Source organism: Copadichromis virginalis, linkage group LG12, assembly GCF_057382275.1.
Source record: "Copadichromis virginalis isolate Kocher_CV1m ecotype Utaka linkage group LG12, C_Virginalis_male_GT1.1, whole genome shotgun sequence".
In the NCBI taxonomy this organism is placed as follows: domain Eukaryota; kingdom Metazoa; phylum Chordata; class Actinopteri; order Cichliformes; family Cichlidae; genus Copadichromis; species Copadichromis virginalis.
The window spans coordinates 3,034,705-3,052,489 of record NC_140629.1 but is presented as its reverse complement, the minus strand read 5'-3'; the positions used below and the strand labels follow the sequence as shown (position 1 = coordinate 3,052,489).

General features: G+C 42.3%; 1 protein-coding gene across 1 annotated transcript in view; it reads right to left on the bottom strand.

Annotated features, from left to right (window-relative positions):
* The window catches only part of nr6a1a (nuclear receptor subfamily 6, group A, member 1a), a 117,020-nt gene that overhangs the window by 82,851 nt on the left and 16,384 nt on the right, over nt 1-17,785 (bottom strand). Inside the window, exon 2 of the mRNA XM_085474373.1 lies at nt 4,485-4,529. Coding sequence (XP_085330499.1) covers nt 4,485-4,529 — 45 coding nt within the window. The remainder of the gene's footprint in view (nt 1-4,484; nt 4,530-17,785) is intronic.

The following is a 17,785-nucleotide window of genomic DNA, read 5'->3' as shown; positions in this document are numbered from 1 at the left end:
TGTGCTTGTTTATCCCTGTGGTGTCGGGCTTTGTCATCATACACTGTGAAGTTACAGGCACTGACACTGGGAACTGCGTGACCCACTTCTCCCTGACCTGGAAACACTCCGCAGGCTGACCTGCAGTCCAACGCCAACGCAGCTCGCATCAAGCGAAGGAAGAAAAAAGGCACAGCGAACGAAATCTAGGCTCAACGTAAATTATTAAAGGCTAAAACGATGAGAAAGCACAGAGGGCAGCAGCAGAGCCCCGCCAACAGTGAAATCCACTTTATGTGAGCTGAAGGGAATAAAGAGGAGGCATCTGAAGCAGGGCAAGTGTTTGACTGCTCTGCTCCGTAGCACGCAGGAAAATCTAAACCTGGTGATCCTGAATGACTTCTGGACACAGCCATATGAAGTTAGCCCAGTTATGTGAGGACAAAGGAGAAGCATGTGCTGGGCACAGGCCAAGTACTTCCATATGGGTGCTGAGTTCACTGGGTCCAGGTGGCACGTGGGATCATACGTCACGTGGGGGTCCAGCAGGGATCTACTGCCCCCTTATGGTGTGTGCCGTGCAGTGTCGCATTCACGAGGCACGTTTACATTACAGGTCAGCTGCTTTGGCACATCTCTTGCATCGGCTTTGAAGTTCTCACATCTCATCGTCCGAAACAGCAACACAGCGCTGGTCTGCAGCTCCCTCAGAGCCTTTAACTCGTGACACTTTTTGTGTAGTGACTATTAGTAAAACAGAAAGATGAAAAGCAGCTTTGACGTTGTGTAAAGAGTTTATTTTGTCAGATATGTATTCCACGTCTTCTCATTTGCTAACAGTCCTTGATACCAGACTACTGATGATCAGCTCCCACACTGCCCGTGCATGGGCAGCAGCACCAGGAAGATAAAGGCCGCAGCAAATATAAACACACAGTATTCTGCTATTCTATGACCGTTCATTTCACTGTCACACTGTAACTGTTTGCAAATATTTTAGCACATCAGAGCGAACAATGAGAACAACGAAGTGAAAGGACTGCACGCAGGACTGTCCTCCAACAGCTGAGCCAAAGCAACAACTATTGGAATATTATAAATATCATGAAACCGCCCTACATGTCATCATTTGTAATGTGCACCACTGCAGAGGTCACTGATTCATTAACAAACGTGAGGTAAAAATATTCCATATGAGTAAACACAGAGTGACTTTGTAAACCATTTATTTGTCACACCAATTTATGGGAATGAACTTCGATATAATAACTGAAGGAACAAAACCAATAAACAAACTAAATGTATCAGTTTCTGCTCGCGGTCAACCAGGTCCAGTCTGATAAATGCAAAAGGAAATAAATGTTCTTAAACTATTTCATGGCCTCTTTTTCTTTATATACCACCAGTCCACATGCACTAAGACGGACATGATATACATATATTACATTATTTTGCTTTGTTTCTAGTTTGAGTAGAACAGTTACAGGACTGAGTGGGAAACTGTGTGCACAGATCCAGTCAGTCCAACTGCTCAGGGACAAAGTTGAGAAGAGAAAGTCTCGTCCCCACCTGGTAATGATTAACCACGAAACCACAGACCATCACCAAAGGACACTGATAAGCCATTGGTCACTGAAGGGGAGGGGGTCAGAGAAGAATGAGGACCGGGTCAGCACAGGGCGACTGGAGGTGGAGCTCAAAACACGAAATTAACTATGTTTAAAATGGAAAATATACATAAACTACAAATTCATTTTGAAACCTATAGAAATGGCCCATCACCCAATCAGCTTCCAGCTGATTAACAATAACAAGTCTAATTCAGTCGTTTATTTTTATCCATCTTTAAACGACTTAATGGCTCCAAAACCACATTCGCCAAAATTCTTTCAATAAATAAATGTCACGAATTCGCTTCTTTCTTCCACAACAAATGTTGTAGTGTTAGAGGTCATGTGTGCTGTTCTAGTTTATCCAGCACTGCTTCACATTCTTATCAAACTACTGCTGTGAGTCCACATACCTGCTAACCTACAAATCTAGATCCCATCCACCCAGCTCTGTTTCTCTCAAAAGTGCTGTAATCACTCCACTACTCCAGAGCCATGAGTATTTACAGATATTTCTAAACCGTTTTCTCAGCTCAATATTTGGAAAAAAACACATTTACAAACAGCTGTATGAAGAACTTCTCACAGTCTGTAATGATAAGGACCAATAAGGTTTCAGTAACAGCTCTTACTAAAGTCACCGAGGACCAGCAGTGACTCACAGTCCTGGTTTTATTTGATCCCTTTCATTTTAATTCAAAGACTTCATGAGTTGCTTTAACAGGTCAGCTTCCTGGTTGGATTACATCACAGCTAAAGGGTCGAACTTTTAATATTTCGATCGATGGCTTTAGACCTGCACAGGCTTCAGTCAGGGGTTCCTCAAGGGTCTGTCCTTGGTCTACTACTCTTTAACCTTGATGTAGTATTTTGGTAATAATATGAAGAGTCATAATGTGTCCTGCTGCTCTTATGTAGATGATACAGAGCTACATTCTACTCTGATCTTCTAACCTCTGTTCACAATGAGCTGCACTCACATTAACTGCAGATGTGTCAAAACTTGGAGACGAGACTTTCTCTTTGTCTAAATTTGATCAGATTTAACTTCCATTTCTGTGATTCAAGTTCTGATGATCGTATTAATAAGGCCACCAGACCTCCTTTCTATTACTTGAAAAATATATCAAGTTAAAAAACCTGACTCTGACCTGCATTCATGACAAGCAGGTGAGATTATTGTAACACTGCACTGGACTTTCAGTAGAACTAGTTCAGGACATTCAAATGCAGCAGCCGGGATCCTTACACATGAAAATATTATTCCCAGTAATACTTTGGCTCCCTGTTCAAGACAGAATGACCTTCTATTAATCCAAACACACTCGGTGTTTTTGGCCCGAGGTTCATCTCCGACACGCTCAGTTATTCCCAGAATCAAATCAAATGTCACTGCCGCACGAATTCAAGAGACCTGCATGAATTTGGCTTTTAAACAGTTAACTTCCAGCTGATGGAGATGAACGTGTGAGTGATGAAGTGTGCAGCTCTTTCTTTTTTTAAATGGACTTCATCTCTTTACGCTTCCCCAAAGAGCTCTGAACATCTGTGGCCAGGACAGCACACTGTCGTGGGTTTACAGCCCCGTGGTGCACAAATCCATCTCCAATAAATGACCATCTGCTGCTTCATGACCACAACACGATTCACCTTCAGAGATTAAGACTCTAGTGAAGAAAAAACATTTCTGAGATAACAGAGTTGATATTAGGACTTCATGTACTGGGCTCGTGTTGGAAACAGCTGCTGCGAGCGCAGCTATTCGGTCCCTGACCTGGCTTTTTTTGGTCACTGAATGGAGGTCTGTGAATTCCCAGCCCTGTCACAGCATTTACAAGCCGGAGGAGGCTTTCTGCAGCCCCCCTTGACCTCTGCGTCACCCTTGCCCAGTGCGTGCACTGCAGCATCCTGGGATGAGAATAGAGCTAACAGAGCGAACCCACCTCGTCAAGTTTACAACCCAATCATGCCTGGGCTCATAAATCCACGCCTTCTCCTGCAGCACGCTGACAATGCCCGCCATTCAGTGTGTGCGCAGGTTTAATAGTTCCTCTCGGCTTCCTTCTACTTCTTAGTGACCCCTCCTCCCCACACACACACACACACACACACACACACACACACACACACACACACACACACTTGCAGGTTTATGGAGGAACTATGAGAGCAGAGCTGCACACAAACAGGTCAGCGTGGAGTCACGGTGAGGTCAGCGCTTTTTGAACTGTGCATGACCTATGACCCTCTCCATGGTGCCACCTGGCGCTGCAATGGCAGCCAGGGGAGTCCTGAGTGAACTTCATCTGAACCTGGACCTTAACATTGGACCACTGCCTCACCCTGTCCCCCTGCATCCAGCTTCCCCTGAAACCAGGAGTCACGTCTTCCCTCGTGTTGCATCTCTGCACTGCGTCCACCGCGCAGAGATGTTGAAGACAACAAAGACGTCGATTACTTTCATTTATTGAAGTTCTCTGAGATCACATCGCTGAAGCAGACCATCAAGACTCGTTGCTTTATGAAACGTGTAAATGTGTTTAGACATTTCATTTCCACTTGTTGGATTTCTCTCTCCATGCTCGTGTGGATGGAAGCGGCTGTCGTTGGGTTTATACCCCCCTCTTGTGGTTTTGATTGGAAACTAGAACCCATTTATTAATTTCACATTTCACTTTACCACTAGAGGGAGATCTTTGTCCAAAGATCATTTTCAAGATCAGAAACTAAAAGTGAGGTTCAGCGTTGTTGGACCAGAGAAAAGTTCATGTATTTTGGAGTAAACAGATACTGGGGGCAAATGTAACTAAATATTTTTCATTAGTACTTAAACAGAAAAGTAAGGGAAGATAAGTAAGATTGAAATCTGAGGTAAGTGCAGGTTTATGAACTTACCCATGTTGTTGTGCTCAGTTTCAAGCTGATGATCGCTGTAAAAACCTGCAGAAAAGAGGTGCGAGGTTAGTGCTCCAATTGTTACAGAGTACTGGCAATTATGATAATATTAACAAAAAGGATTCAAACTCCAACGTGCAATTAACTGCTGTAAGACACAAAAGTTATAGCACAAAGTTTGGCTTCTTTTAGTTTGGCAGTTCAGTCAGTCAGACTTGTGTTGTGCCTGTAGCCCACACATCCACACTGACCAACGCTACTGCTCAGGGTAGCTGAGCAGGTCGTCTATTAACAGCTGCTCTGGTTTGCACGCCAAATATACCAAGCCCACGTTGCTCTCTGGTGTACTGGACATGTCCAATGTGTGTGAATGTTAGACAGAAAGCTTGGGCGAATGAGGCAAGTTACATAAAGCCCTTTGAGTGCTCAGGTAGAGCACAAAGGCCATTTAAGGCCAGTCCATTCATTTAAGCTGGAAGTCTGGAGGCTACAGCCCAGTGCGAACAACAGTGAGCAGAGCAGACATGCTGAGCCCAGAGGAGAGAGTAGTCTACCTGAACTAGATTGTCTGTAAGCCAGGGGAGTGTGGCCACAAAGTCCCATCACAGTGTGTCCTATGCAGATATGAACACGGCTTGATGAGGATGCATGCAGAGAAACCCCCCCAACATCAGAAGAACACACCAGGCAGCTAAGCATAAGAAACTGTCGCACAAGCTCACCACAAAATGTTGCCAGGTCTGATACTGCAACAATCAGACATAATTTCACATGAACAACATAAAAGTGTGGATCCATCCTGTTTGATATCAGTGGTACAGGTTTCACACACCTTTGAGTGCCAACAGAATATTGCTTAAACACCACAGCTTAAGACTATTATGCTTTTCTAAAGACAGCTTATCAATCTTCTGATCGTAGATCTCACAGTGGAAAAGGAGACTTGCATAGAATAGAATAGAATAGAATAGAATAGAATAGAATAGAATAGCCTTTATTGTCATTGTACAGAGTACAACGAAATTGGAGTGCCACTCCCTTGGTGCAAGTTTCAATAATAAATATAAATGTAAAATATAAAAAGTACAAAAAAAACAATCGTAAGTACTCAAACAATAGTATGTACAATATATACAGGATAGCAGCATTAATATAATGACAGTGACGTCATTCACGCATCATGATGTGTGAATGTTTCAGTCCAGTGTCTTAAACATCTTTTCACCTGTAACCTCATCACTAAAATTCATGTCTTACTTTAGCAAACTCAGCATCGATCTCCTTCATTTTATGTTGTTTTTTATGTAAATAGATTGAGATGATCTCTTATTTCCTTCTGGTTGGTGACTCATGCTCACCCCTGTGACAAATCCCACCACAACAGGCTGTATTATAAAAGACTCAGCGTGAAGCCTCGAAGGAAACTCGTTCTGATCCTCTTGGTGATTGTAAACTAAGTAGCATGTGGGGAGCAGCACAGGTTGCAGTATCATATAGTAATGCATATACTGCTTTATTCAACCTGTTGGCTCCACTGAGACTTTACAATATAAGCATAATGTTGCATTTAAACTAATGATGAAGATCGTGCACTCCTCAGGAAAGTGTTACGCGAGGTCATCCGGCAGGGGAAAAGCAGGGCCCTTCTTTAATACATCTGGCAGCTCGAGGAGTCTCCCCCTGCTGGCCTTTAAGATGAATGCAGTTTTAAGGGGCTCCCACTGTAAGACTGGAAAGCTACATGCAGTCGATGATCACCAACAAGGCGTCCAAGTCAACTAAAACTAGACGTCAAAAAATAGTGAACCAAAATAAAAATCAACAAAACAAAGTAACTGAGGCAGTACAGAGTACTCACAAATCTGAAACAGAAAGAGCACTCTCAGTTACATGGAGTAATAAAGGGCAGACCCACTCAGACCTTACACTGTGTGTGTGTGGTGTCAAAGAGGTGTGACACAACAGCAACCGAGTGGACCTAAGAGCAGACCACAGCCACCTCACCATCATTGTTCACACTCAGGCTACAGTTCGCACAAGCTCACCAAAGCTGGACAATAGAAGACTGGAAACATGTTGCCCAGTCTGACATCTCAATTTCTACTGGAAAAAAAAAAATCTGACAGTTACCATCAGAATTGGTCATAAACATCCTCCAAGCGGGGATCCATCCTGCTTTGTATCAGCACTACAGACTGGTGGTGGAGCTGTAGTGATGTGGGGAATGTGTTAGCATGAAAATGTGGAGGAAATTTCTCTGGTTTGATCTCAGTTTGGTCAATTTAGTTTTCACAAGCAACCTGATGAAGTTTGGGTGCTTTCCTGTGAGTCACCTGCCATCACAGAGCGCTGCAACATCTGAACTTTAATGCCACGCACATTCACCTCTAACATCCATATCATTAAGAACATTAAAGCTAAAAAAGTTTCATTATAAAAAGTAAAAATAAACCAAAATATTATTATAACTCTGATCAATCCCCAACACTTAACACAACATGAGTAGTTTTAATACAGCTTACCTTCTTATCTTATGTGTGTTCATTCGTGCACGTTTGTTTTCACTATCATTCATTTTGACTTGCTAACTTGGTTATTGTGAGACCAGGCTTCAGTCATTAGTTATGAAACAAACCCTAACCCTGATCAGGGAATACTCCCTACCTTCCTATCTGATGCTGCTTCTGTAGGAAGCACTTTACAGCACGTTTCCTTCACGTGTCACCGCGTCCATGTATGAAGAACTGTTGTACGCAAAGACTCGAAGTCTCCACCAAACTAGTAGCAACAGTAAAAGCTGACCGCGCTGGACCACACAGTGGGAAAACATTTTTATGGATCTTTTATGCACAGCCTGACACATCATCGGGCTCCCCTAACCCCACGACAGTCTGTTTGCTTCATATTAGTTACCCACTTGCTGTCTCAGCTTTATTAGACCCACATTTTTTCCCCGTCTCACCTCCTGCAGCAGCCTGGCCATCTGTGCAACCACCAAGTGACTGGTTCTCACTTACATAGCACCGAGCGAGCTCCATCAGTCACATCCAGACTGGTGCAGAATGTTGGTGCATAACCCCCCCCCCATCTGTGTCAGTGTACCACCCTGCTATCAACAGCTGTAGACCCTTGACCCGACACACGCCAGCTGCCTGCACCTGACCCCTCCTTCCCAACCCCCCTCCAACACCAGGGCATATGTTCTCCCTGGAGCACACACACGAACACACGCGTGCCTCAGTCAGCCGAACAAACATACGTTACATATGTAACATCCATGTAACAAGTTCCCCACCTCCACACAGTTCTGAGGAGCTGCAGCTTTGAAGTGAGACAAGAAGTTTGGATGTCACCTCGAACTGCAGAGAAGTTCACCTCCAGCCATTATATCTGCCATGTGACTCAAAGCATTTGGAACTTGTCGACTGAAGGACCACAACCTACTTTTATGTGACTGCACCAACTGTCTTTATCTTACATCTCTTACAATTACAGTTTAGTTATAAGAGGCATGTGTAGGTATGGCAGATGTACCTAAGATAAGCCTCATCATTAACGAGTCGCTGATAACCTGTTAAAAAAAGTCACGTTTTTTTTATTACTGCTCTTTAGGGTTCAGGCTTTGAAATGGTGTCTCCACATCAGCACGAATCAGAGAATGGAACTGTGGACAAATATATTTATCATTTACAGTTTCGTTGACACAAAATGTATTTTGGCATCCAAAACTTCAAAAACATACATGAGTAATAAAAACCATCTATCTATTAAAGATGGTTAACAGTAGCCTGGTTAAAAGTGCTTTGTGTTAACTCCTCACACACCCCCACACACAACAATGGGCATCAGTGGGATTCCATTTGTGAGTCTCACAGCAATTAACACGACTATAGCTCTGTGAAGCTGTATCCAGACACAGCGTCAGTGCCAAATGTTTCCACGTCCACTGGTGTCGTCCATAAGATTGTAACAAAAGCAGGAGACCTATTACAGTTAGAAACCAACGTTAATAATTAACCCTTTAAGACCTGCCATAGTCCGCCAGAGCTTATATTATATTTTTACAGGCTGTAGTGTCATTTTTGGGAGCATTTCAAGTTGCTATACATCAATACAACCATTATAGCCCAAATTTTAATAATATGCATGCATTAAGTGCATAGTAATTACATAAATTTCAAAAACGTGCAATAAACTACAAAAAAATTGAAAATCGTTTTTGTTTTTTAACATATATTTCTAGTTAGAGAAATTTAAGAGGCTTAGCCCTCAAAACTGTAAATACAAAAAAGTTGCACAAAATAGTTTCCTACCACAGGAAATTTATTTTGAGTGTCTTTATAGTTTTATTTTTGAAATACACCAATTTTCATATACTGCAGGAAAAACGAAAATAAATATTATAGTGCAAATTTGCAAAATAACAGCATGTGCATCAAAATAAACTATTTCCAGCAGTGCAATATGAGTCCTAAGCATCCCAGAAACGACACAGGAAGTCATAAAGTCAAACATAACTTTTAAAAACACCAGTATAGGCTCATGAGGCCCTGAAGGCAAAAAACTACATTTCCGCAAAATGACGTCACTTCCGGTTTCGGGCAGGACATGGAGGACATGCGAGAGTTCGTGCTGATGGACGTAGGAAGTGATCGGATCGGCAAAGCGTGTTTCTGGAATATTATGTTTTTGTTCCTGCAAGCGCTTTTTATGCAGTTTTTCAAAGCTATATGTGGAAGGAAACTGTGACTTAGGGCAAGCTGATGGCATAAGATGTAAGTACAACTCCTCCGGTTTCATATGCAAAAAAAATTATGGCGCTAGCTTATGTGGTTGCAGAGCTACCGGGATTTAAAAATAGTTAGCAAAACGGAGCGTGCCCGCTCCGACCGGCTTTAAAAGAGTTAAAAACACCCCCTCTGTTATATGAGAATACCACAGTAAAGGGTTTGTCGCTTTTTTGTTTGTTTCTTCCAAAAGATTCCCACCTGTGTCTCCTGCACTTCATCGTGCCCTCATCACACACGGCCACAAAAATCACCCAGTGAGTCTCTGCAGATGCAGCCACACTCATCACATCTGTCACGTGTGGAGATTCAACATGAAAACTATAACAAGCAAGATTTGAGTGTCGTATCAACATATTATTATTATAATGATGAATAATGGGGGATGAGCAAAACTAACACTGATTGGAGCGCCGGCGTGGTCCACAGACTATCGTTCATCACTACAACCACTGTTGACAATCCGAGCTCCTGTTGCCTAGGCAACCTTTTAAAGTACTCATCCCTCTTTACATACACAGCAGTGTATTCTTCATTGTCACTGACAGTCAGTTTAGGCGCTCACCTTGAAGCTGAAAAGACTAACCTGGGACCCAGCACCACCGTGAAGTCGTTCATTTTTTAAAATTAGATTTTTCTCCTCTATGGTGTCCACTCAGCACATCGCTGCAAGTCCATTCCTGTGTGAAGACGTGTCTTAGGGCACAGTATTCACTGCTTTCTGAATAACCATTGTTTCTGGAACCCTAAGCATAGCTGACTACTACTCTGTTTCCATTAGACTCATACTCAGACCGTACGAGAGGTCTGAGTATAAGACACTACAGATTTGAATGAGATTATTGGAGATGGTGGGTGTTTGGAAGCAAGAACAACACATTTAAAATCTAAAACACTACCATGTGCTGCAGGAAAGTCTTCTTTCAATATCCGGCCAGTGTGTGTAAGAGGCCACGCTGAGAGCACAGTGGTCCTGCCACACATCATTTTCCAATTTTCTTTCTGCTCTCTCGTCAGCTCTTAACAACAACGTTTATGTGACTGGGAGTACAGCAAAAATATTTATCACGATATACATTTGAAAATTTGTGATAACGATATAACTGACGATATAATTGACACGAGACAAAATACTTTACAACTCCACAACTTTAGTAGTGCAAAAATCCCCATCAATGTATTTTCACTTAAACAAGCAGCTGTTTTTTGCATTAAAGTTATATAAAAATGTAACAGTGCAAACTCCTCGCTGACAGTTTAACCAAAAGGCATTTCCAGTGGAAACTGGCCAACATATCCTCAGCATAACCATGTATAACATCAACAAAACTTAAAAACAGTTATACACACACAATACGGTAATATTATGTTGAAGCACAGTACGTATCACTCCGCCAGGCTCCGCCTACGATAGCCGTAATGCTCCCACAATCCATCAAGCGGTGCGGCTTCGTAGCTCAGCAAAGTCGCACTGAAACATTTGACAGATTTTCGAGCGCCGTGCACATAAAATCGTTTCGAGGTCAGTAAACACAACCAGAGTTCATACATAAGGCACACGGGGTTATAAGGGGCTCTGTCGACTTTCAGAAAAATCAAAGGATTGATTTTAAGTGTGCCGTATTTTCCAAACAACACGGTAATAACGACGGCCCGCTAGCATGCGCTACCAAAAATAGTGCTTTGTTGTGTATCTGACGGACGAAAGCTAAACCAGTTCCACACCAGTGAAGCTGCAGCATTTTTACAAACCAGTTCAGATTCATCTGTTTCATTCAACGATCCGCTTTCGCTCTTCTCATTCGCCATCGGCGCCATGCTTTTTCCGCCACGTTTTACCCATATTCTATCGCCATATTTCATTTTGTTATCGTTGCCCAACATTATACCGGTATTACTGTGAATGGTATGATCTGGCCCAGCGCTAACTGGGATCAAGTCGTGTTTCGGTTGTCGTGTCTGTCGATAACAGACCAGCAGCAGAGCTCTCCAGTGTGTGGTCTCTGTTGCTAATCCTCATGACGGCTTATTGACCGTGATAGCCTGAGGCTGGAAAGGCTTCCAGCAGCAGCCAATGCAGCAGAGCCTGCGCCGCCGTGGCCCATTGTGTGCGGACAATGAAAGGCTGCATCTTTAACCTTTCACCTTTAAAACCTCTGCAACTTCAGGGCTAATCAGCTCGCTATCAAAGTAACATACGGCCTCCTGTCCCCCTGTGGATGGAGACATGCTCAATGCAAGGTTTATAACAAGTGGCTCAATACTGCATCAGCCTATCAGAACGGGCAGCTATGAGCTGTATTGAGCAAATGTATTTTTCTGCATTTGCAAACAACAACAGGCTAAAATATATGAATGTTATACCAGCCTGACACCTCTAAATAAGAACAAGCAATGACTGAGTGTAACATACGTCAGTCTTTTTGTCCAGTCTTACTTGCATGTAATCTAAATTACTGGCTAAACGGCTCAAAAATCTAAAGTGTGGTTACAAAGAAGAAAGCCTCACTTTGTAATGATTTCACTGCTTATGTATTGCAGTGAGCAAGCACTATTCCAAGCCAGGACTGTAAACGTCTATTACAATACAAGATAAGCTCTGTTCCATCCTGAGAAGGCTGGGCATGTTTGTTCATGACACCACAAAGATTTACATTTCCTCCATATTAAATATACACCAGTCCCCTAAACCTACAGAAATCCTCAACCTGAAGCCACTACACTGCCCGGGGTTTCACAGCACTCATGCAGCAACTCTATCAGTCCATCAGCATCCCAGCTCCTCTGTCCCAGATGGGCTAGGGTTCCACATGGCCAGCGGAGGGCAACGCCAGTTTGTTATCCGAGTAGTTTAGTGTCTACCTGCCATGCCAACCAGACTAGCGACATTCTGATTTCATTGCTAAAAACCCACCCAGCAGCATTCTGGGACATCATGCTAAACTGGAACGGCCGCTTTAAAAGACTGAACATTGCAAAGACGGGAAAGACTGACAGGCATGTAGAAAAGTGGGAGAGTATATAATGTCAGAGCAACCCGTCATTGGCCACATGAGCGAGGTCACAAGTGTTTCTTTGAATACCGCGAATAAGCCCATTAACAGGATAATTCCTGAGTTGTATTCTTTGTTGTCACTGACAGTCATCTTAGTCGCTCCACTAGGAGCTGAAAGGCTGGAGTTGGGACCCACTCGCGGTTATTTGTCCATCATCGCTTCAAGTCATTAATTGTCACTTTTTCCTATCATGTCATCACATCACTCCAAGTCAGTCCCTGTGTGAAGACGTCTCATCAGACACGTGCAAACAACAGTATCCACAGCTTTCTGAATGACCCACATGCCACTATAACACACAGTTCACAGCACATTGTTTGCCACTTCTTTAAGTGCCTTAGGTTCCCAGTGTTTCCATCCTTCCTTTTAATGTGTTTTACACTTGTCATCTACTTATTTTCTCATAAAAGGCTAATTTTTTCAGTTTTTGATGCCCTAAAGTCAACGTTGTGGGTTTTTATTGCAGGTACTGCATCAAGTGCAAAGAAGATTTTGGTCAATATTTCAGTGTTTTGCCAGCAAACAGTGTTAACCTTCAACTTGACAGGAGACTGAAATATATGGTTTGTCATATGCATACAAAACACTGGAAGGTTACATCAGCACACATGGCCTGCTCATTCCTAACTCTTTGTGTGATCACAGAAAGGGAGGATAGATGGCGGCATTTTTTCTTTAATTGGCAGGCATTGGTCGGTATTTCAAACAAACCTCAACTGTTACCTAACAGCTATTTTAGACGCACCGTGCTTATCGAGGATCACTCTATGCAGTCCTATGAAAACAAAGTACGGCCTTAAGATTGATCACCTGGCTGCTACTAACAAACACACCTGATTAAGTCAGCAAGTGTGACTTTACATTCAAAGGCAGCGAAACAGGAAGATTATTTCCAGTGGTAACAACTGTTACTTTAGGTCAGGGACGGCAGTAATGAACTAGAATTTAAGTATGTGTTGCTCTTTAGCATCACTGCAAACACAACCACATCGGCCCATTAAACACATCATGAGATCCTGATAAATATGATGTGTGGTCCTACTGGTTTGGTTTTTCTGTGCAATTTGAAAAAATAAATAAATAAAAATGGATGATTGTCTCCTCCATGTGCAACAGCACCAAGTGCACTTTTTCCTATGTAATAAAGTATTTTATTAGTACTTATTAATTACTTACTTATTAGTACTTGTATTGTATGGTGGTGGTCAGAGGGCCCGGTGGCGCCAGTGTCCGGCAGCCTCGCCTCTGTCAGTGCGCCCCAGGGTGGCTGTGGCTAAATGTAGCTTCATCACCAGTGTGTGAATGTGTGTGTGAATGGGTGGATGACTGGATATGTAAAGCGCTTTGGGGTCCTTAGGGACTAGTAAAGCGCTATATAAATACAGGCCATTTACCATTTGTATGTTGTTCTGTTCATCTTATTCTATTCTATTCTATTGAGGGCAAATGCCAACAACTGAGCGAGAGGGGCTGTTACTGTGTGGATAACAGCAAACACTGAACATTTCCTGCACGCAGCAATGAATTTTGTTCGCTCAAATTAAACTTTTCTTCACTCTAAATAATTTTCTCCTCAAAATGCAACATTTGTACTTGCAAAATGTTTTTTCCGTGCGCTCAGAATAGAGGCACGGAAATAACGCCATAAAGATCTACCAGGCTGCTGGAGGAACACTCGAGGTTAGGCTGCATTTTAGCCAAATGTAGTTTCAGAAATGAGAAGATGCTCCCCGTTTAATCAAGTGTGCACTTACATACATGTACTTCTACATGTTATGGAACGTGGACACTCCAAAGAGGTGAAAATCCCATATACACAGGTATCCCAACTCCAACACTGACTCTAAATTGTCAGCAGATTAAAACTGTATTACTTGCATATTATCCTGCTGACAGATATCAGACAGTAATTTTACCCATTTCATGAAAACTTGCTTTCTCTCAGTATCTCTTGCAGGCTGAGCGTGATGGGTTTACTTACTGAGGACGCTACAACTAAGATTACAGGACATTTACAGAAACTCAAAGATTATAATAGCATGTTGCTATGACGAGGTTATGACTGTCTCGTTTGGTATGTACATGAACAATACAGTTGTGGGTTGTGTGACGTCGGCTCTCTGCTTAATCAATCACCCACCCTGACTAGAAGATGGATGAGAGGAAGTGCCCACCACAGATAGACCATTGTTTTCACTCCACAACAGCAGGACATAATGAATCCTGCGCTTGCTGAGAGGTCAGAGTAGAGAGGATTGCTTTACCCCATGGGCACCACTTGATCTCCCACCCCACCTCCAGCAGAGACACCCATGCATAACAGTAAGGAGTTTCAGCTTGCCTTAGATAGCCTTGAAGGAGCAGATGGGTTATAACCAAGCGGAGAGGGGAGACGCTGTCACTGTTATACGACCACCTGGCTTTAGCCGTGCTGCTTACTGGAATCATCCTATCCAGCTGGCCGCTAATTAAGTCTAACTGTACATTCACTGGGTCAAAGGTACTTCCAGTGCGTGCACAGCCTGTTGAATCTGTGTTTGTAAACTTAATAGAAAACCTGTAGTAAACATGTTAAAACGAGCGTTTCATCAAACATATCATGAACTTAAAAAGATGGAAGAAATTAAGAGTACAAACATTCAGCTTGCAGGTCTACATGCGCTACTTTTTAGGAATCATAAGGCAGATTCAGAATAGTCATAAACTTCATATCCACATGCCTGCTGGCTAAAAGGAGACAGGAGAGCATCATTCGACCGTGCAGCACTAATGAACAAGCAGAATGTACATGATGGGAGGTGTGGAAGGTCTGTGGTTCGATCCCCAGGTGTTCCAGGCTTCAGACTGAAGTATCATCCCGACACATCCAGAGTGCAGGTATGTATGTAAATTCTAGTCCATAAACATCAGCATCAGAAAGAAGCATGACCCCTCAAACCTATCCCTGCAGAAAGCAAAGTAGGATCAAATGAAGCCGTTTTAGCCTCGGTCAGCAAAGGTAAACACTTCTCCAGGTTCATCATAATGTTTGCAAAAGTAACAGTGAAAAGGCCGGGTTACTGAAACAGTAGAATTACGAAAATAGTGCTTCAAGTATCTTTAATGGGCTCTGCATCGGTTGTTGCACAGGCCAGCTGTGGATACTTACTTTGGCACCATGGGAAGCAGAGCTTTCAGCTGCTCTGCTCCCAGGCTGTGGAGCTCTCTGCCCCCTGAAATAAGAAATATTGGTTCTCTCCCCCAGTTTAAATCCCAACTCAAAACTCATCTGTTCAAATCTGCATATTCACTGTGAATCCACTGTTTGTTCATTTTATCTTGTGCTTTTATTTTATTGTTCTTATTCTGCCATTGTTTTACTAGGTGTTTTATCCTATTGTAAAGTGTCCTTGGGTGACTTGAAAGGCGCTCATAAATAAAATTTATTATTATTACTACTACTACTACTACTACTACTACTACTACTACTACTACTACTACTTTAATCACACTTAATGACAAGTGACAAAACTATTTACTGTTGGAACTGGAATTAAAAAAATAATAAGAATAATGAAATTTAAAATTTATATAGATAGATTTTTATTTCAAGCATGCAAATATAACTGAAACAACAAGAGAAAAAACAAACCTTCAAAATCATCACGTTTTCATGTCTATGTGTACAGAATGCATCTGCTCGAACAGGAGCTTGTCCTGTTCCTACCCCCTTATTTCAAATTTCATTGCTTACAAATCCAGAATTCAACATTATTTGATCCATACATGTTTAACTATGTACAAGTCTAACACATGAATATACACAAATAAAACCATTTTCAGCACGTAAACCAAAACAGCAACAAACTGCATGTTTTACATAAACTAAGCACCCTGTGTTTAACACCTGCTTAATCTCGGAGCTTATTTTGTATCTATGTGACAAACACCTTAATGAACACTTAAGCTTGTGCAAAATGATTGCTTCCCAGCATCTCCCCAGTCATCTACATAAATACAACAATCCGGTTGTTCAGTGATGATGTGACGAATCCTACTTCCGGGTCTAAAGTAGTCTGCGTTTAATATGGCTTTTGTGTTGTTAACATGTTTAATGTTTTGTATTTTCTTCTATTTGATCTCAAAAAGCTCCTAAAACAGTCAGTGATCACTGTTGACCTCCCTCGGCTTTTATTACCACTAATCATTTATTTAAGCTCAGTTTTTAAAACCTTAGGATGTAACTACAGCCCAGCCCATGCAGCAGTATATGAATGACTAACCTCGTATTGTGGACGGATTATCTCAGTTGTTCTCCTGGCTGAAGTTTGGTCCTTTTACAGCATCCTGCCATGCGATTACATTTGTTCCTGACCACCGAGAACACTCACGTTAACTTTTATCGAGTGGAAAAAAAAGTTAGCTTGTTTATATTATGCTAACATAGCTGTGTCGCTAGCGGTCACGTAGCACATCATTATATACCAGCTAGCCCAACTTCAGTAACCCTACAAACGTCACTGCTGTTTAGTTTTCTGTCTTCATTTATGTCGGAAGTGATAACAGAGCTGTACGTTTTAATTTGTTTCCAAAACCCCGCAGTCAGGACATGCTATATTGTATTTAGATAGAAGCTAGCGAGCTAACTCCCTGCTAACTTCTAACTCCGTTAAATGTCATAAATTCGGTTTTCATGGATGCCTGGATGTTAAACTCAATTGTTACACCTGGTAGAGCAGAACGCTGATCATTTTATTAAAGATGAAAGAGTTTAGACAGTTTTTCAACTCTCAGTAATGCCATAGTGATCGTTTGATATATGGACCTGCAGCGGAGTTTAGGCCCAGACACGGCTAGTGACGTCAGACTGAACGACCGGATAGAGCTCGAAAATGTGACGTCAAAACCGCAAAGGATTCTGGGAACGAGTGGCAAGCGGTACTAGTGCTCGCAGGCTTTCACAAGAAAACAGTCACACAGCAATAAAAAGAAACAGAAAAATTGGCAAGAAGCTGTTGTATTATTAGCTGCAATAGCCGGTCGCATGACAGCTACGGGAAGCTGACGGGTAAAGAGACCAGTTGTTATCAGATTCCGTCGTGGAAGAGAAATTGTTCGAGCCGTGTTTCCGAAGTAACAAAGAGGTGACGGATGGCCTGAATTGCTGCCATTCGAAGACCAAATATAACGTCCCAGAACCCTCCAGCTCACATGTTAGTCTGCTCCAAGCATTTCCACAAAGGTCAGTCTGCTGTTGTAGTTATTACGTAATTTATCATAACATAATTATTGATGTAGGTTACAAATAAGTCTTATATTGATTTGAATTGAATTCGTTGCGCTTTGCTGCTTTGTTCACTGTGGCTTTGCAGGCTAATGTTTGTTGTGTTTTGTAGGAAAACCAGCCTACAAAATGCAGGAATGCGATCCAGACTGGGCCCCTCTGTCAACCTGGGTCATACCGAGTTGAAAGCTGCTA